This window comes from Clinocottus analis, unplaced genomic scaffold (genome assembly GCF_023055335.1).
Source record: "Clinocottus analis isolate CAN_PGR_092001 unplaced genomic scaffold, fCliAna1.0.p SCAF_17, whole genome shotgun sequence".
In the NCBI taxonomy this organism is placed as follows: domain Eukaryota; kingdom Metazoa; phylum Chordata; class Actinopteri; order Perciformes; family Cottidae; genus Clinocottus; species Clinocottus analis.
The window spans coordinates 11,557,926-11,578,922 of record NW_027175898.1 but is presented as its reverse complement, the minus strand read 5'-3'; the positions used below and the strand labels follow the sequence as shown (position 1 = coordinate 11,578,922).

Genomic DNA, 20,997 nt, shown 5'->3' with positions numbered 1-20,997 from the left:
GTTTAATAGATGAAAAAGACTAAACACACAAACCATTGTGAACCACACCACTATCATGTTTTTGTTTCTGAACTTTGACAGCTGCAGTGAAACTGTTTGACTTAATATCCAAATCAAATTATCATCAAACACTATTTGAATTGACAGCCACCTCTAAAGTCATATTTAATGGGATGTTACTTTTCTAAGCTTGCTTTTCTCAGTTTGTTTATTGTATTGTTTGGTGGAAACTGTTGATGTTGTGGTTTTCAACTAGTATGTTAGATAGTTTGGACAATTGTTTTCTGCCCACAAACATCTCCATTAGCAGTAAGACACATCATCCGGATACACAATTTGAAGCTGCTTCATTTGAAGCGACAGGACAGAGTTTGTGGACACAGTGATTGTAACCACAGTGATTTTCCAGGGAGATAAATATATTTGTGGTTCATAACTAAACTCATTTTGGTTTAAAAAGCTCAAAACAACCATAAATGTTCTGCCTCACAATCTCTTACTCTTTAACTTCTAGTCAAGCCGGTGCATGACAAGTCACAAAATGAAGTTGTATAAATAAGCTACATGTTGACAACTAGCAATTTAGTGAAACTAACAGGCTCTGTTTTGGAGATGTGACGAGATAGGATTAGGTTGCAAAATACTTTATGAGTTTGTCTTAAGATTGGCTTTTCATAGCCCGACCCTTGGAGTTAAGAGACAATAAAACAAGTTACACGTTGTATTGATGTTGTGGAGTTATCTGATTGCAATCTAACAGCATGAAAAGCTTGAAATGTATCAAAATGTTTTGGGTGCTTATAACTTTACTAAAGGACTTCACAGGATGTATTGTTTTCCTTGTATTTGTTATTCGACTGTATATTATATTACAACAATGTCCTCTTCAATCAAACTATCTTCTCTTCCAGGATCTCCAGCTCATTGCAGATGTCCCGTTTACTCAAAGGTCTTTTTCACAGCAGATGACAAACACAGGTGTTCAATACCATTAACAATGGCCAGTGTTATGTACATTTAGGATATTATTTTCCTCCTTGTAATAATGAGCTCCCCATTGACATCAGGACAGCAGAAAGTCTCCACATTTTCCACCGCAAACTAAAAACACATCTTTTCTGACTATACCTTGAATAGAGAAAGTAGCACATTAGTAGCATTTAAATGGCACTTACTCAAAGCACTTTGTAGTTTTGGCCTTCTTCGACTTTGAAGAAATTGTACTTTCTTGATTCTTGTTGTTCTGAGTTTGTACTGATGGTTGAATGCACTTATCGTAAGTCGCTTTGGATAAAAGCGTCAGCTAAATGAAATGGAATGTAATAATGTAATACTTGTTGTACGTCATTAAATGTCAAATGCATAACTTTCACCTGTAAAGCACTGTGGTCTTGCTACTTTCATTTTTTTTTTAAATATATATATTTGAGTGTTGTTTTACATACACATTTAAAGATACTTAGACCTCATGGACATTTGTGTACCTCTCACGTGCAAGTTGTCCACCTCGCTGCTGACTCCCAGTGGACTCCCAGCGGGCCGCTGCAGCGCAGGCTGCTACGTCACGACCGGATGTTGATACTGGCTCGGAGCATAGCGCAGACAGGAACAGCTGAAAAAGAACAACAAAGCAGCCGCGACGACGACGGCAAAAACAACAGATGTGCGTCTAAAATATACCTGAAACATCGGTGACATCATCGCTGGTGGGGACATTTTGTGCCACTACAACAAAATATAAAAAGGTAAGAAGCCGTAGTTTAGGAGCGAAGCAGAAATATACGTTTTTGTTGTTGGTCGCCGCCGTAGTCGCGTTTAGCTCGACGGCTAATGCAACGTTAGCTTATTTCGGCTTCCTATATCAGCTCGGGACCCCTCAGCCATCATGTTCACCCCTTCAGGGGGAGGGCAGCAAACATATCCCCTGTTGACAGTTAGTCAAAAGTACTTCTCTTTTGACCAGAGTTTGTTTCATTATTCTTCTCAGTGGCTTTTGTTTTCATCAGTATTCAAAGCTCAGCTGCCATCTACAGTCAACAATGATCATGACAAGCCAGCCAGGACATACAAGAACTTGTTGCAAATCCGGTAAAAAAAGAAAAAAAGAAGAAGAAGAGAGGAACTACGTCAAGAGAAAGCCTCAAAATATAGTTAAATAAATACTAATTTTAGCTCACTATGTTTTCCTAATTATATGTTATTATATATTATTCATGATCAAATATGTCAAACACCAACAATGGATTCAATTCAGTTTATATCATTTTTATAATCAATATGGTTTGAGTGAGTGATACAGACAGAATCTGCTTATTAAACGAACTGACAAGTTATTTTGTATTGTGATGATAGAAAGTGATTGAACTAATGCTCATTGTAAGAAACTCAAAATAATCACCCCCAAAGCAGGCAGGCTGGACTTGCCTTACATTCTTTCACTGTTTCACCTCTCATTTAAAAGGCTTCTACATGTTTGACTGGTTGGTTGGGGGCCTCTGGCGTTTAACTTCTGTAGTGTTGTTTAGGGCCGACAGTCATCACACATTGATTTAGTAGAATCTGGGTCGCGCCTGCTCAATGAAATTACCTTCTTCACACTGCACTGGCATGCACACTTGAAAGGCTGTAGACTCATGATGGAGTGCACATAACAAGAGGCAGTCCATTTGTGGGTTTATATAACTCAGGGGCACTCTATTTATCCTCCAAAAACACAAGTAAAAGCCTCACTACATTGTTAGGAAATAAGCAAGAAAAAGAAAAAAGAGAGGGGAGAGAAAAGAGCGTGAGAGAGAGAGAGAGAGACAGAGTTGAGACATACGGGCGAAACTAAACAGAAACCACTTGGTCCTTATTTTGTTGTGCTTACGTAAACTAAGTGCAGTTACCTTTTCACTCTGCATTTCTAGATATACCACGGACCGGATGACTGTGAATCTTTACAGACTTAAAAATCCAATGTGACCATTAAACAGTCACAAACGGCTCATTGATTTACAACACAGCCCACAATAGCCTCACAAACCCAGCTATGTTAAAGGGGCAAGCCACCACATTATAAACGTGATGGAAAAAACCTCCCAGAGTTCACCTTTTTATAGTGGCTGAAGGCGGACATTGTCACGTTGGCAAACTCCATTGTACGGTCTATGCACTGTTTATAACCTAGTGCTATTTTATTTTAACTTTCCGACTGTAAATAGTTTGCTCTTTTTATTTTGTCTTGTTTTAGCCTTAGGCCAGTCACTCCCAGAGATTTGACAATGGGACGCATCTTCTTGGACCACATTGGTGGAACTCGCCTCTTCTCCTGTGCCAACTGTGACACCATCCTGACCAACAGGTCTGAGCTTATTTCAACTCGCTTCACAGGAGCCACAGGCAGGGCGTTCCTCTTCAACAAGGTACACAATAGTGACACATACCTATGACATTTACTTCTAAATACAACGGAGGGAACGCCGATTCAGCATCTCGGTCAACGTGTGTGCAATTGTGTCTCGACTCCACAGGTGGTGAACCTCCAGTATAGCGAGGTGCAGGACAGAGTGATGCTTACCGGCAGACACATGGTGAGGGACGTCAGCTGCAAGAACTGCAACAGCAAGCTGGGTTGGATCTACGAGTTTGCTACCGAGGACAGTCAGCGCTACAAAGAGGGACGGGTCATCCTGGAGAGGGCGCTGGTTAGGGAGAGCGAGGGCTTCGAGGAGCACGTCCCCTCAGACAACTCATGAGCATCTAACTTTGGATTAACTTGTGTGGGAAAGCTCACGCCCATGTCCTCCTACCCCTCTCCTCTACCCCCTTGTGCTGCACACCACCACCTGCAGACTTAGTGGCCAGTGAAGTGTTGGCTTCACCCTTCACACCCCTTCCCGTTCTCCAGCCTGTGACCTTAGACCTCTGCTGATTAGAAGTTTGGTTTGCTGGCTCTACTCCTGCAGAATAGGCTTCCCCAAAGTACTTCCTTATTTATGTGTCGCAGGGCTCCACCCCGAAAACAGCTGGGGACACAGATAGGGAGCTGTATCTACACTTGTGGAAGTGTTCATCACACAGAATCTTCATCACCTCACATGGCATGCTCCACACCTTTTCATACGGGAACTAAACACATGCATGATAATACACATGGTCAGACACACGAAACATCACGTAGGTGTTTTGTTTATTTAGACAAGTGGGGGCAGTAGAGCTGAGTGGGTTCATCGCTTGGGGGCAAAGCAGCCAGCCCACTCTGCACAGCGATGTTAAATGAACCGATGGAGGTGTCACTCTACATATTGCTTCCGTGGGGCTTGTGCTTCTTTGTTGTGACCTTTGTGTTAGTCTCTGGTGAGCACTGGATGCAATTAGGACCATGATAGTTGTTATTTCTATATCGGTTACCTTTTTATTAGCCAGTTGTGTAATAATTGTCCTCACGTCCAAATGATACCATAAGGACCGCACAGAATGATGTCATATTTAAGTATTCATTGGCGTGTCAGGAACATGACAGGAACTTTATTTAGACCTGGCTCACATGATGTGCATTTATTTGGATCGGCATTACATTCTTAAAATGTACACACAGGGGCGTTCAGTGTCCCATTAATAGTGTGGAGGTGATCTCCCGAACAGCACAAAGTTGTACAATCCATCCTACAATTTAATTCAGTTGTCCCACTCTTTATGTGTTACCATGAATTCCGGGTCTGTGTGCCGTGCCGTGTGAAGGCCGACGTGTCACTTCGGTGACTTATGAAGAGCATGTACCTTCCAGCCGTATGTCTTCAGTGTGGCGGAGGAGCAATGGGTCTTGAGACGTGATGGAGACATTGTTTGGCTGCCTGCCACTTTAAGGACATGATTATATGAGGATGGGTCGTGCAAGCGTTTGAAAGTCATGAGTACCGGGAGACAATGCAAGACGGGTTTATGGACAGTCGACGGAAAAATAAACAGCAGACATTCTCTTTCCTCCTAATACTTTACAATGTTGGAAACAACACACTGAAAATGTTTAATTTAAGCTTTAGTTTGACTGTGCTTCGTATATTTCAACATGTTTTATTGTTGAACTACTTTCGGGACAGTGACCCCATCCTCCGTCTTTTATAGTCCTAGGCTTTGGGCACATTCGGTCATAAGATGACTTGTTTCTTACAACACAAAGCCGAGCTAACTTTAATGGACTTCTAGTCTTTAAAGTGAGTCTGTGTCCTTTGACTATGCCAGAGCCTCCATTTCATATCATCGTGTCCTGTGGAGATTTCCATCAAAATGTCAAATTGTAACAAAAAAAACAACAACATCTCATTGTCCCTGACATTTTAGGTTATTTTTGGAGTGGGTTGTATTGTGCCATTTCAGAGGGTGCATGGCTGCAGGCGTTATCAGAATGGTCCAGAGTTGACTAGCGGTCCTTTCTGCAAAACAACAAGAGAACAAACTGGACAGCACACTCAAAGTATCCATATCTTAAAGTCCATGTAGTGTAAAGCCAATGGCCGTGACAGAAGTCTGTCATTATCATTTTGTTGTTCACTTTTACCATTTTATTGATAGGCCATTGTTTTTATTTGATTTACTCCATATTATTATTATTTTATGGACTGATACATTTATCTTATTGTATATTTTCTGTATTGGAGGATTGAGAAAATAGGGTTTCTTCTTGAATGCTATAGCAAGGTTTTCTCTGATGTGATTTCTAAATAAACATGTAGTCTTGCTGGGTTACTTTTCTTGTTCTTATTTGTAGCTTAGACCACATTTATTTCTGTCAGCGAGTATAATAGTCATATTATAATCAGTGTTTGTGAATACAGTAATATTATGCTTTCCTCCTTTTCACTTCTTCCTGAAGATGTTTGTATTCTATTTCAAAATGTGGCTTTAACCTGGTGCTCGAGAGCAATGTGAAAATGATCAAATTCATTGTTTGACATTGACGCGCTCATTCACATCCATAGAGGTATCTGTTGACCTCTAGGTGGCAGCAGGATGCTGAGAGACGGGATTATCTCTGAAGACATTTTCCCTACGATGCACGACGAGTCCCTCACCTGCCTCTGACGTTAACCTGCTTGTCAGGGTCTGTAGAGCTTCACTGCAGTCTGGAAATCTATGTTGGACATATTACTCAATGTAGCCGAAGAAAACTCACCTCCGCATGCTGCCAAATACGGAACGGAAAAGGCAAATATTTATGACAAAAATAGACTGCGTCTGAACTGTAAATTCAATTTTATTCCCACCCATTCAGTACTCGCTATGAATCACCCACTGCATTGACTGCATTGGGTTTATAAATAGGCAGTGACGGTTCTCTCCTAATCCACCCACTAATATCGCAGCGCTGCCGTAGAGTTATTTATAGCTCCGATCCTGTTGGAAGGCTTCTTCCTTAGTGTGTCTGTCACAGTGGTGGCACAGGTCTGTTTTTTTTTCTGCAGCACTCAGACAAATATTAATTTAAGCTATTGAAGACACAAAACAAAAATGTATTTTATCGCCGGCAGTTGCTAGTTGTCCTATCACGAGCCTTTTAAATGCCGGGCATGACTAGAGGAAAAAAGGAGGCTCCACTTCCAGACTGGCTCACTGTCCTGCTGTATAATTCATCATAGTCTTTGACTTTGTCCCCGTGTAACCTCGGGATTATCTGCTCTCTTTATTGAAAAAGCCACCGAGCCAGATAAGATAATTACACCGCCTTGTTGATCCTATTAGTCTGCGAGCAATTTGGCCCAAATTTAGATGTGACATAGGCTTTCTGTGTGTTCACAGAGGGAGCTATTTTTCCTCCAGCACTCAGACACTTCCACAGCACACTTGAGCAGGACAGTGAGTGTCCCCAAAGGCTCCGTTACTGAGACAATCGGTCTTTCAGGACCAAATCAAACAACAGGAAACACAAAATACACACTCATGAAGTGATGCTCTCACGTGTCTAATACCATCCATCTTCCAGCACACTCACAGTCAAACCTATCGGAGCAAATTTGAAGTTATATTCAGATGTGGAGGATGTTTCGGAGTTGGGAGGACAAAAAAAAAAAGCACCGTGAGCATAGTTGCACCCTTAATCGGCTTGTGATTCATCATCCTCGGACAGCTATTTTAGTTCACCCTCGCCTTTCGTCTTTGATTCCACGGGATGTCAGCATCGCGCCCCCTCCGTCTATTCCCACAGGAGAGCCGAGATATAGAATATAGAAATAAACTTCCATCTTTCCACCGCTCTCTGCACACACGCGCAAACAAAGGAGTGACATCATTCTGTCAGCGGGAGAAAATAGCACGCTTTCGATTGACATCACTCTACATCCCGTTGCTAGGAGACAGGGGAGTCAACATTGGTTTCTATGACAACTGCACTTCACCTTCAGAGCTCCTGACCTTTTTGGTTGTCTACAGTAGACCAGGACGTGTGTGTGTGTGTGTCTGTGCGCGCAAACTGCGGCCCGAGTGTTGTGTAACGCGAGCGTTCAAGGTCCTGTTGACTCATTCACTGCAGTGTGGTGATTGTTATGGTACATTCTAGATTAAAGGGCTGCCGAGGCGATGCACAAGATGCTCTGCAGCCACTAAAAACACTCATGGAAATGTTTTCCATGAGTGGAAGAATGAATAAATGAGACGCACGAGTGTCACATTTCCCATAATGCAATAACGTCACACTGTTATGTCTGCGATGTCGGACATTTTTAACTGATGTTACCGTTGTAATCTGATGACATGAGCTGATACATCATTACTTAATCAAGTGAGTTTACAAGCATTATTAGTCATATCATCAGTAGTGAACATGTCCTAGGTTGACAACAAAACCTTGAAAGAACAAAGACTGGAAACGTGAATGAGTTGATAGAGTATATTTATTGAGATGTATATCATATATACATATATATATATATATATATATATATATATATATATATATATATATATATATATATATATATATATATATATATATATATATATACATATATATATATATATATATATATATATATATATATATATATATATATATATATATATATATATATATATATATATATATATATATATATATATATTTTTTCCTCCTGTGAGAGAATGACTCTTTACCTGAGGACAGTGACATTGAAGGTCCAGCATCAGCAAGTGATTGTAAAATGAGCAACAGAAAACGGCACAGGTTACAGAGCAATACGTGGAGATTTTGGCTGGTTCAGGGTTGATGAAACAGGATATAGTACCATGTCTGGTAAACTACTACATGCTGATGGTACAATTGTTAACACCGCTGGATCACAGTGACTGGAAACAGCCTCTTTACATATGAACTACAGGAGCTTCAGATTCATAGAAACATAAACAAAAAAATACATCAGTCAAAAGACAATTGTCTCACAAATCAGGGTTGACGTGATCGTCGAGATCACACATCGCACAGTGTTACAGTAAGTGCCGTCCGAGACGCGAATGTTTCCGGACTCCCAGAATTCACAGGGTTTGAAATGGTATCGCGCGTCAAGGAGAGTCAGTGGTTATAAGTGTGGTTGAAGCACCGCTCCAAACATGCTTCAATTTCTGTCCTTTTTTGGCACAATTGGAGTATAGCTTTCTCAGCTGTCATCTGCTAATTGAGTTGAGCAGGCGCATTAATGCCAGCCCTCTAGTGAGGGACACGGGCAGAGGTGGGCATTACAGGGCTTTTTTGGATTAGGTTGAGTTCATGGCCAGTTTTCCACTCCAAGTCTGGTCCTCTATGCCACCCTGCACATGGAGGGGCAATGTTGTCCCAACAGGACATTCTTCCACCCACAACCTGCCTCTAAAAGGCATCCCTCCATTCCCAGAAAGGGCACAAAGCTCATCTGCTTCTACAGACATGAGATCTGTCAGATCTTTGATCTCGATGAGTTGATAACTACAAGTGGTATCTCGGCGGAGCTGTGGGTAACCTTGTCCGTAATGGGCGAGGGTCCACGTTCCTAACAACACAGACTACATTCTGTTTGGTTTCTTTTTCTTTTAAATCACGTCCGCTTTGGCTTTCATGTGCAAAAGCTACTTGAGCAAATAAAGAGAACATAGATTGCGTTTCAATATCTTTACAGTAATAAACGTCATCACAAGTCACCTATAATGACTAACTTGTAAAACTTAATTCCCCAATTTGTAAAAAAGGGTAATTAGACCCCAAAAAGGTAAACAATGGTACACATATATACCTGTATATTCCTTTGTAATTATCTGGCAATTACATCAACCCTTTTCTTTCCTTGTTAGTGACTACTAATTGAAACAGATTCATTTAACTAGTCCCGTCAGTCTAATCCTGCAAATTGCAGTGATGATTTGAATATTGGTGAGAGTCAAGTCATCATATGAACAGGTGGTCTGTACTATGGCTCTGCTCCATAATTTATGACCCTGAAATAAAACCAATGGCAACATAGTATACAATAAAACGAGTTCCAAAGACATGGCAACAGTGTAACGAATACTAACAGCATTGTTTCATGACGCATGTCGATAAAGAACCTCTGAACAAACAACTACAATAAAACACCAACAACATAAACTAATAAAATGGCTGAAGAGCAAGCTAAACAACTGAGTTCAGAGGAGGAGAGACATATAAAGAGCAAGTGACACAGCATGTGGATGAATTCCTTGAATCCAACAAATATAAATGCAAATAACATTCCTCTAATGCTTCTTGGACAGAAAGGTAAGCGCTCTCCACTGAAGCCATGCATACCGTAAGGAAGTTAACGCATTACTCCCTTTTCTAAGGCATGGAGCATTGGGTCCCTCATAAGGGTCCTCTTGCCCTCTGTACTGAACAGGCCAAGACAACTGAGTCCTCAGTGTCCCTGCTGAGCATAGGTGGAAACCTATCATTGTCCAGTCAACCTCGTCTTCCATTCTCACTGCATCTTTCCATCTTGCACCTTACTCTTCTCATCCACGGCAGCAGCCATGGCCTTCCAGTATCGATGGCAGGCCAACTCCAGCAGCTCCAGCCCACCAATCAGCTTCTGCTGGGCCATAAAGACTCCAACCATGACCACGAAGTAGAGCCTGAATGGAGCCCACAGCCACAGGCCGGTGAAGCACAGAGCAATGAAACTGCTCCAGTACAGCAGTGAGGCGGCTTTGATCAGAGACACTCGCAGCTCCGTCTTACACGGTGGCACGAGCACAACGCCGTCCCTATCAAACCCCCGGTGCTGGCCTGAGTAGAAGTCCCGCAGTCGGATTTCTTTCTCAGCCCAGCGCTCCCGACACCAAGACTCCAGGTCAGAGGAGGAGTCGGGCAGGGAAGCCACAGGGAAGCGGCGGACGTGGAAGTGGATCTCACGGGGGAAATGTCCCAGGATGAGGTGGCGTTCCGTCTGAGGGATGTTCTTTGGGTATGCCACCGTAATGTCATGGACCGCATCCAGGTTATCTCCTAGAAAAAGGGATGCAGTTTAAAATGATCCAAGGAACAACACTATAATAGTTTAATAACCAAAAACATTCATTGAACGAGACTACAAAAGTACTGAGTAAAAACCTAAAGAGTGCCAGCTTACTGTAAAATATGACACTGCAGGGAAAACTAAATATAATCCCCTTTCCCTCATCCATACTGGATATTGGAAGTGTTTTATGCACGCTTCAAAATCGCAGCCCTAAGCTCCATTACATATGTACCTCTAATTATCCAGAGGCTTACAGCTTCATCCCCTCTCTGGCCTCAAAACTACCATGAAGTGTTATATCGTCGTCACTGATCCGCAGTGCCCTTACAACACGCATATAGAGCTGAATGAAATATCAAGTGAACAGGATGACACCTGCCAGCGCCTGCTCTTGTACAGCTCAGCTCTACCACGGTAAAAATAGAGCCGCGAGGGGCACAGTGGACTCGGACAGAGACAACATGCACAGCATGTCAGCAGTACAGAGCCGGGGAGAGGAGAATTACCTAAGTCTGATGACATCACACGGATTCACAACACCTGCGTGGAGAGTTAGTGCCGTGTTCAGCATCCAGGGCAGGTGGTGGATGAGACAGCAGGACCAGAGGTGGTATTTAAGAACTCTGGAGGACCGCCAGAATTAGCTCATAGGGAAACATGAGATTCTCTAGGGTGTTGTAATGGCTGGCAGTAGGATGAAGCACAGGCCCGAGGCTGAAGAATAACAAGTGTGATTCCTCCCAAACAAACTGCGTCAGCGGACTGACTACAATCATCATGATAGCATGTCATTTTCCCTCGGTTTTGCTGATCAGATATTTCCATCGTGATGACTGTGACCAAATAATGCCAATCAACAAAAGTGCCGCTGTTTGACTGCCAACTAACAATTACATCTGTATTACGAGCGGATCACTTTCCCACTAAATAAATACCTTTTCGTAGTCTGTCCACAATAAAGGTGAATCCAGTGCTGCGGGGATGCAGTACATACTCAAATTTTGGCAGGTTGTTCTGGGCAGCGAACACATCACTCTTTGCTCTTGTGTTTTCTGCAAAGGACAAATATACACAATAAATCTCCGGCAGCTGAAATCCCCATATTACGTTGTAAATCATGGGGAGCAATTAACTATAGGTACACAATATATTACTTGCAAGTAAGAAAAGATACCCTTGTATAATTATTAACTTTTTTTTTAAAGCACACATGACAGTGTAGTGTTCATGTGCATTAGACTGATCATGTTATTCTATTCTCTAAAAACAATAAAATGATCCAAGGTCATTTTATTGTATCTTAACAAGTCAGCAGTAAAAGACATCAATTAAGATTGTTTGGACTTTAGTGACCTTACAATCTAATTTGTATTGTGAAATTAATATTATATCTGTGAAAATATGAACGAAATATTATATTCTTATAAGGTATCAATATGAGAAAAAGTAAAACTTGACTGACAAGAGCTACAATAGCAAAAAAACAAAAAAACAGTGGACTATCATAAAAATAGCAGTTAAATAAATACTATTGTTGGTTCCGGGATATGACCACGTTCACCAAATACATCCACCAGTGACAAACGCTTACACATTTGTAAAAACCACCAGGGGATATAAACACAGGAAAGATGATTATTTATTAACATTCCTCAGGAACTTGTTGCAGGAACATGGAAACTATTAGTCATATCATGTAATAAGTAGCTCTGTCAGGCCGGCAAATAGGACAAAAGACAACGGACAGATTCATAGTGACGAGGCATCTGCTCAAAGCTGTGACTGGTCATTCTTTTACAATCTTCTGTTCAATTCACACGAGCTCTATACGCTTCAAAAAGGGGTCACGGGAATGTTTAGAGGGGCTTAAAGTAAGTGCACTCTGAAACTGATCCCGTAGATGGAGGTCTGTATGTATGCCAAGAGTAAAGAACAGCATAACTTCCGCATATGGCGTCCTAACATACTGTATGCGTCCCCTTTTGCATCAAATTAAGCTTTGAGGTTTAAGAGGCTTAAATACAGCCGTTTGTGCGCAGACACACACACATGTAAAGGGACATGCGCAACACCGAAAGTCAAGTGATCTTTAAAGCCCTAAATCTGCTGTCCAATTATGATGCAACTTCACCGGACCCCTTCTGACGTCTTGCTATGTCAATGGAAGTTAAGCTTCCCAGACTAAAGCTACTCGGGACTTTGATTGGCTTAGTGGTGGTCTGAAAGGGCTTCAGACACGAGTGTCGCTGGTGCTTGCATTGAGAGATCAGAGCATTCTTGCAGAAATAACTGTATGGGATGTGTGTCAACGGATTTTGCTGAAGTGCCTCATCACTTGGAAACTGTGTTTACGTAACAGTGTCAGTGCAAAGGTGTGAGACAGGTGTCGGGCCAAGCTGAGCTCTGGAAACCGGTTGGTGGGAAACCTATTCTGAAATATGGTCAAATGGTCCCCCTGAATGGATGGTGTGTTGCATTGTTTATTTTATTACCGGTGAGGTCTGTGCCCTCTGGGAACAGTAGCAGCTGCAGGGGCTCTCTGATGTCGCAGAAGTAGTCCAGCATGTTTGCCAAGTGCTTCTTGTCCTCCTCCCAACGACGCTGAATGAAGACAAAGCAGGCCATCTGCATCGCCCAGCCTGGAAAATATATACAGTGTTACTGTGTAAATGATTCCTTCTCATGCTCAACTGATTCGGTAGAACATTTTCAAAGCAGGCAAGGTCTATATTTCATATACTGCGTCAGGATATCAGGTTTGTCAAACCAGCATTTTCTCACCAACAATTTCATCCGCCAGAGTGTGTTCGCTTGCTGTATGTTTGAAAGAGGTTTAATACAATAGCCTTGCAATAAATATGACCTTTGTGAAGGTTATAATGTCTTTGTTGAAACGGTTTTGAAGGGGTGCTGCTGATTTAACTGTGGTCATTTCGGTGGCCACGTTGCATTGTGTTATTCTGATATGTGCTATTATGTTGTCCACTCCATTAATATCATTGAGGGTCGGCACAATAATAGATATTTTTTGACCTGCTCTGAATTTGCATTATATTGTTCCTCTCTTGTATTTAGATTCTCCTCCATGAACCTATTTGCAAAGATTATATTTAATAAGTGCTTTGTAAAGATTAAATTATATTATGGTATGCAGAGGTGTGAAAGTCTGTGTGTGTGTGTGTGTGTGTGTGTGTACAAGAAAGGTCAGGGCACCCGCTAAATACCCACCAAAGCCAGGCACGGCCTTCAGGGCAGCCTTGAGGCAGATCTTCTCCAGACGAAGGTAGCTGTACCTGAGCAGACAACACCAAAGAAACATCCAGTCCAGTCGGGTACGGTGGTTCATGATGATCACACTTCTCTCACCCGGAATGAAGCCATCGCCCGTTATTACCACCTTCACCCCAAATACCAGCTCCAGCAACGACTACAGAGGGGGGGAGACGCCGGGATGGAGGGAGGATGAAGAAGAAGCACAAGAGGGAGAAGAATGGAAAGGGCAGGAAGAGAGAGCAAAATGGAGAGGTAGAGGAGACAAGGATGATTCATGAAAAAGGATGTAGAGGGAGAGAGGAGGGACTGGGAAGAAGAAAGGTGGTAAGATAGATTTAAGGGGGCGTAAGTGAGAAGAACATAAATTAATAATGACATCAATTTATGCAGCCACTATAAACACGTTTTGCATAATTGTTCTCAAGGACAATCCAAATAAATGAAGTGTACTTCTGATAAAAAATAAAATCTGATTACATAGTGCAGCAAAAATAACACCGAGATGAAACAGACGGCCATGACTGTGTCAAACACATTTAACTTACTATCTGGTCAGCACATTAGTGGGCTAAGTAAAGAATAAGCTGGTGTACACACCACAGGCAGGGTGAGCCAGGTAGCGACGATGCGATCAGTGATCCAGCGGTACCAAGCAGGAGACAACAGCATGAGAGGCAGCATCGGACCCAACATGAAGACACTTCCAAAGAAGCTACCCAGAAACAGGGTCACCACAAAGTACAGGCCTCGCACCGACACAGCCATCTGTGGGGAGATGAGGGAGACAAGATTAACCTGAATATGAATATAATTTCACGAGCAGTCAAAGGTCTGAACTGACGTTGTTGTATTATGAAGAAAAGAAATGTTGACGTTCGCGGAATGAATTCCTGACTTGGATTTCCTGACTTGGATTTCCACTCTGGAAAGTAGTTGAAGTGGAGCAGCTCAACAATTGGGATTATCAATAGTCTCATCAAGAGCAAAGAATGCTGTTCTGTTCTTCTGATATAATTTCCCACAAACAGTGGAACATCCAGGGCAGAGATACCTAGTGTGGAATGTAAATAGGGGAACCTTTCCGACCGGGTGACAAATCTTGGGTGCATGGTCAGTAAATTAAGTGTGGCTGTTCAGGTGCATTTTAACTTTGAAGAACATTTTCTAACGTTCTCAATACAAAACATATCCCAGCTATAGCCGCGAAAGATGTATAATCTTGTCAGTAACTGAGGTGATACTGGGAATTTGACCAATGGTTAAGTTGCCATTCTCACAAGCACAATTACCTCTGAGCGCCATCCACCCTGATACTAGGAGTGGAATCAATTACAGAAATAAATAACACACAAATAAAAAGGTCCAATTACAATTAGCAAACAATAAGAATAGTTAAGCATGTTCTCAAGAGTAGCTGCAACATGGTAGAATTGCCACACGTCATTAACTCCCTGAGGGAAGTGAACTGAGCTTTCTGCAACTCAAAACCATGTAGCAAGACCTTCAGTTGTCCATGACATATCAGATCAGTTTAAAAGGGGCTCATCTGGAGATGTCAATGGGAATCCCTTGTCAATCCAATGACATCAGTGGTGACCACTTCAGCTCCCAGTGGTAATGTAAAACTTGTGGAACATGACCTATGTATGGCACATACACGCAGGTGTTTAATCATTGTTACCTCTCCCAAGTGCGCGCTATCACTCTCTTCTACTTCCATGTAGTCAAACCAACATATTGAAATCCGGGGCTAGTGGATGTTTAACAGCCTCAAGGACCATGTTAGATTGTCCTTGAGGAAGAAATATCAAATGTTTGATGTGCTACACTTGCTACATACTGAGACACTTGTGAAAAAGGGCTGAGTTAATAAATTGAAAGACAGTAAAAGTGTCTATTCATGTAAGGTGTAGCTGGAGTTTGTGTGATTAAATAAGAAGCAGAACATTGCTGACAACTGTGTGCATGTTTAGAAAATAATGCAATCTTATTTTAAACAACCCAACCACACAATAAGATCAACTCAAATTAAACTAAGCACATAAGCAAGTAAATTAGAACATCCTCAGAGATAAAAGGTTAAAAGTGGAAATACAGTAAGTCTTAAATTTGATTAGGCCCCGGGCTTTGCTGATGCAGGTAGTTTCAGCTGGTGCTACGGAGAGACATTTCATTCAGCAGGTGTTTTCTTCCCTTCCGTGAACTGCGGTTCACACTTTCCACCTCAATTACTGTTATGAAGCCCTTAGATTGAACTACCTGCCCCCAACACTCCCATCATCTTGCCCTTGCTCACACCCTATGCAGCAGCGTGACGCAGCACGTCTCACAGCAGCAACCAAAGTGGCTGAAGGTGCATTTAAAAAGATGCAAGTGTGTTTGCGTGCATGATTATACTAGCAATAAGGGTTTATGGGTTAGTGGTTTTAACAACGGAAAATTGTGAGGCATGTGAGAGGTGAGAACACATGCTCGCTCAGCACAATTAGACTGTGTCCCCACACACACTGAAAGCACACCCTTGGGTGGCTCATGGAACAAGCAGACAAGCCTAATCATACATAAGCAAAAAGGCATGCCACACCTGCAGCCAGCGATGTGAAAAGAGAATGGAACTATGGACATTTGTTTGTGTTAAATAAACATGTTTTTCTTCCACTCGACGTGGACACCTGGGACAAAACACTATTTATTGAAAGCTTCCATGGAAACAATTCTGTTTCCAGACTCCAAACAAGTACCACTTGTGGTTTGATTTAGTCCCATCCATTTGGGCTGGTTGGACAATTATTTAATCAAGATAGCAATGGACCTGAAAGCAGTTCCCTAAACACACCACCACACACAATGCAAAGCATACTCCTCTTCCAAGTCGGAATTCTCTGGCAATCACTTTGCATTCCTTACTTTAAGCCAAGACCAGACGTCCCAACAGAGAAGAACAGAGCGAAGAGGTCAAGCACGTCTGGGCTAAACAATGAGCTTAAGTGGTGTGGTGTGGTGTGGTGTGTGTGTGTGTGTGTGTTAACAAAGATACATAGTGCAAGAGAGAGTGAGGGAAAGAATGAAAGATTATGCTGCAAAACTAATTGAAAATACTAAGTGCAGGTCTACTTAACAACCGAGACGGCACTTGGAGAGAACAAAAAACCTTTAGAACTGGACAACCCTCCAACTTGCTGTGATGTCCCAAAACATTGTCTCATATGATAAATGTAAATTAAATGAAACTGTTGTATCTGTACATAACATTTGGATATCCTTTGACAAGTGGGCTGCCTAAATGGTAAAACAAAACATAAGGAAAATTACTGGACAATATCTGACATGGCAACCAAACTCAATCTGCAGCCATCAATAACCTGACAGTGGCACTGTTTGGGTGGAAAGAGAAGCAGTATTGAGAGAAGGAATGAAACAGAAAACAATGAGGACTCATCCTTTTTCAACTGAATAGCTGGAGGTCAAAGTGAGCTGGGACAATTGGACAACCTCTGTGGAGAACTGGATGAAACAGAGGATTTAACAAGATGAAATGATGATGTCAGGAACTTTTCTGTACAAACTGTCCTTGAGTGTCCAACCACTTTTACACACATATTTTTCAATAATCCCAAAGTAGGGGAAACAAAGTGGCATAATTTAAACCAGAAAGACGTTAAGTTAACGTTCAAATAGGTGTTACACAAACAGACCCGGCACTAGATGAGCTGTCTGTAAATAATAACCTCTGTGGTTAACATGTCGCTGTGTAAATAATTACTCAACCCGAGCCTGACATGCAAATAAGTGACAACCCTATAACTTAAGACAAACAATGGCGAGAAGGCTGCAGGGCGTCGCAATAGATGGCTGATCCGATAGTTTCCGATACCGTGATGCTAGTGTGTGCTCTTTAGTAGCTGCACAATACGTCAACAATACGTTGACCTATTAACAATAAGGACACTCTACCGGAGGTTGTGCCGTCCGCAACGTTACTGGGAGAAGATACCCTGCTGTCAGATTCACAAGCATCCTGACAAACAGCGGGAATGCTAATTGACCAAGACGTAACACACAAGCTAGCTCTTGCTATTCATCGTTAATCTGCTCATTTTAACAAGGCTGACTCATGCATTAACTACTGGTTAATATATTTCACACTGTAGGGTGACAGCATACACACCTTTCTTGTTTTCCTCCCGAATCAAAGTTAATGGCAGTTAGCTAGGTGAGCTAGCTCTGTTAGCTCCAGTAAGTCCAAGCACTTGGTTGCGACATGGCAACTTAAGCGAGCCAGCTAGCAGCTCGCCGTTAGCTGACGTTAGCTTACTCGTCCTCGAAGCTGACGCCCGTTGAAACTGTTTCCCAGCCAATACGTGTCTCGCGACTTATTCACACCACCGGAAAACTCGCTTTCTTAATTCCCTTTACTTCGTATGACTGCAGCAAACGTGTAGCCGCCTTGCCGTTTTGCTAACACGACCTTTCAACTTGTTTACCTCTCACCTGTCCTTGCAACCATACATCGACAGGGGGTGCTGTTCCTGCAAGCTACGTTTCGTCGAGAAGGCGACTGTAACCCGCAGACACTGCATGTGGAGCAAAATTAGATGCAATGATTGCGATAAAGATTTCCCATGTTCATAGTTGACGATTGTTGCTGGTATCGGTTATTATTTTAAGCAGCATTCAATCTACTAGCACTCCAGGTCTTTATAGGGGTGCAAAGCAAGAGAGGTGGACTTTAGTGCACCTTACAGCGGTGGAAGTAGGCTTATTCATATCTCTAACCATGTAAAATGCAATACCACAATGAAAAACAATGAAATAAAATACTACATCATAACCAAAAGTCATGCACTTAAACCAAAGTCCTTTCAGCAAAATGTACATTAAGGGCTCATTACGCAGGAACATGGCCATGTGAGTGTTGTATTATTATTGACATATTATTTGCTTATAATAACATTAGTTGTATTAAGGCTTATCAGGAATACAGAAGGATGAAGTATAGCATAAACTAGCAATACTCAAGAACAAGTTACTTAATGCAGGGACTTAAAAAAAAAATCTAATAACCTTTTCAAAATAGCATCCTTTTAATTCTAAAACAAGGGGACTCTTCTTTTTCCTCTTCTTCTTCTTCTTCTTCTTCTTCTTCTTCTTCTTCTTCTTCTTCTTCTTCTTCTTCTTCTTCTTCTTCTTCTTCTATTTATACATCTTAACAAGAACGATGGATAGTTTACAACACACTGAAAAGTAAATTTGTCATGCCCCTTGGTTGGAGTGTTTAAGAGTAAATACCCAGAATGCTTCACATAGTTTCAATAGACTCTACCTGATAGCCTACTTCATTTCTGATAATCTAACCTTTGCATCGACATTCATGTTTTTAAATAATGTTTTGCTCAAATGAAAGGAAAGGTATGTCCACTATTGTAATACTTTTTGTTCTCTATAATCCTCTTCTCTGAGCTTAAGAGGTTTTGCTCACATGTTCTTCCTCAAGATCACCATGGTAATAATATGTCAGGTCTCATTCAAATCTCAAGCATGGTATTGATGATTTACTTCTGAACTGAGTCCCCCAACATAGCCTTTTAAAGTAATATAAATCCTAGCATATGTCATTTGTTTCTTTTACCCACAGTTATGAGGTGTTCTACTGTTACAAATGACCTCAGCAGTCAGTGATGTGTGTGTGCGCAGATTGGTCAATAATGTGTCTGAGCGTATCCGAGCATGCACATTTTCTCTCTTGTTTGTGTGTGTGTGTGTGTGTGTGTGTGTGTGTGTGTGTGTGCGTGTGTGTGTGTGTGTGCGTGTGTGTGTGTGTGTGTGTGTGTGTGTGTGTGTGTGTGTGTGTGAGGTTGAGTCAGACTGACAGACAAGGTAAGAGAGAGAGTACACTTAGTCAAACTCAAGACTTTTCCATGACCTGCTCCCTATGGCATGCACTCTATCTGAAAGACTGAGTGAACTGTATAGCTTTGTCAGTATAAACTTCTCAAGGGTCAACGCATCACTTCAAAAGGGGAACGGAAAAACCTTGCTTTGAAACAAGCTCTCATTTTTGAGTTTAGTGCCAACTCACCTTCAAAAGGGGAGCACGTCCACATGATTAATGATGCTTGTCCAAGATAATTTAGCAAAAGCAATTTGATCAGGTACTCCTAATCATATTCCCTTTGAGAATTCCAAATATCTAAGACCTCTGGTAAGAATCACAGTCATTTTAATCCATTAAAAAACTGAAACATGTACACTTAAGCTGTGTCTGCTGATAAAGGCGACATGGGAGGTAAGACATGCAACATATAATTGTGGCGACCAGCAACATTAATTCATGTTAGACGTGCCATTCCACATAAATCCATGTGGGAGAAACAGAGTCTTTTTTCAGGCATTGGACACTATGTTTTGTTTTGTTTTTAATGGAGTCTATTGATAGCACTTTAACAAGGCTTTATTGGGGGGGGGGGGGACTCTTCTAGTTTGTTTTTTTAAACATTCTTGCCTCTAGTGACCTCTTGTGCTTTTGTGGTAGTTCAAAGAAGAGACGTGGATGATTTAACTTGAGTCTTCTTCTCTTTCTCTTTACTTCCTCTTCACATTTACAACATGTACCGGCCTCGCACCTGAATCAGCACTGTAATTCCAGTTGTTCGTCTTAATTTCTGTGTGTTATCTCCGCAGATGGTCCTATTTCTTTTTTCTTTCCGCCCATTTTTCCATCGTGGTCTCTAGGCAATACAAATTATAGTGGCGGGGTCATAAACTGTCTATTATATCAACATCGGCCTATAGAAGAGCAACAGCCTGGGGCTTAGCATGTTAACACACAACCACCGTATAGTGTGGACGCCAGTATATTTGTATCGATCAATGCTTTAAAAGCTTGAGGATGGGATGGAGATGCACCTTACATCACCCTCTTAGGGTAGAGAATAGGTCCTTGGGTGCTGAGACTTGTTTATCCAAATATGCGCTCCGCTTGTGAGTCCAGAAGTTGTGTTATGTTTTCACAGGCTGGTGTGCTGACGTGCAGCAGTTTGGCAGAGTATGCTTGACTCTGATTAATTTTGATGTTGTGGAGGTTCTGTTTTAAATAACAATCACTACTTGGTCCTCTGATCTCACATGTGGAGCTAGTGTTGGGAAGAAGATTACTTGTAATCCTGTTAATATTTAAGTAATGTAGCTATTTTAATTACTTTGGGAAAAGCAATTAACGTATTATATTTTATTACTTTCATAATACATGTTTTATTTGGGCAGTAAA

General features: G+C 41.7%; 2 protein-coding genes across 6 annotated transcripts; one reads left to right on the top strand and one right to left on the bottom strand.

Moving 5' to 3' along the window:
• Positions 1 to 1,602: 1,602 nt before the first annotated feature.
• LOC137787316 (protein yippee-like 5) lies at positions 1,603 to 5,716 on the top strand. Its single transcript, XM_068579645.1, has 3 exons — positions 1,603 to 1,745; positions 3,233 to 3,404; positions 3,513 to 5,716. The coding sequence occupies exons 2-3, from the start codon at positions 3,264 to 3,266 to the stop codon at positions 3,735 to 3,737; spliced, it is 366 nt and encodes a 121-aa protein (XP_068435746.1). The 5' UTR covers positions 1,603 to 1,745; positions 3,233 to 3,263; the 3' UTR covers positions 3,738 to 5,716.
• Positions 5,717 to 8,087: 2,371 nt separating this feature from the next.
• lclat1 (lysocardiolipin acyltransferase 1) lies at positions 8,088 to 18,233 on the bottom strand. Of its 5 annotated transcripts, none has more exons than XM_068580906.1 (6): positions 17,899 to 18,233; positions 14,328 to 14,495; positions 13,686 to 13,884; positions 12,950 to 13,096; positions 11,393 to 11,509; positions 8,088 to 10,444 (listed from the first exon to the last, which is right to left on the bottom strand). In XM_068580906.1, the coding sequence occupies exons 2-6, from the start codon at positions 14,493 to 14,495 to the stop codon at positions 9,918 to 9,920; spliced, it is 1,158 nt and encodes a 385-aa protein (XP_068437007.1). In that variant the 5' UTR covers positions 17,899 to 18,233; the 3' UTR covers positions 8,088 to 9,917. The 5 variants fall into 5 exon arrangements, with proteins under 5 accessions (XP_068437007.1, XP_068437009.1, XP_068437008.1 ...); XM_068580908.1 differs by lacking the exon at positions 17,899 to 18,233 and having other exon boundaries at positions 13,686 to 13,750; positions 13,824 to 14,036; positions 14,328 to 14,464; XM_068580907.1 differs by lacking the exon at positions 17,899 to 18,233 and having other exon boundaries at positions 13,686 to 14,036; positions 14,328 to 14,464.
• Between the last annotated feature and the right edge of the window lie 2,764 nt (positions 18,234 to 20,997).

Excerpts from the sequence above, each read along its gene's own strand:
- LOC137787316 (XM_068579645.1), top strand. The coding sequence starts at position 3,264 with ATGGGACGCATCTTCTTGGACCACATTGGTGGAACTCGCCTCTTCTCC. Across the intron at positions 3,405-3,512 it reads GGGCGTTCCTCTTCAACAAG|GTGGTGAACCTCCAGTATAG; the intron begins GTACACAATAGT and ends TCGACTCCACAG.
- lclat1 (XM_068580906.1), bottom strand. The coding sequence starts at position 14,495 with ATGGCTGTGTCGGTGCGAGGCCTGTACTTTGTGGTGACCCTGTTTCTG. Across the intron at positions 13,885-14,327 it reads CCTGGCTCACCCTGCCTGTG|TCGTTGCTGGAGCTGGTATT; the intron begins GTGTGTACACCA and ends CCCCCTCTGTAG. Across the intron at positions 11,510-12,949 it reads AGAGGGCACAGACCTCACCG|AAAACACAAGAGCAAAGAGT; the intron begins GTAATAAAATAA and ends TGTCCTTTGCAG.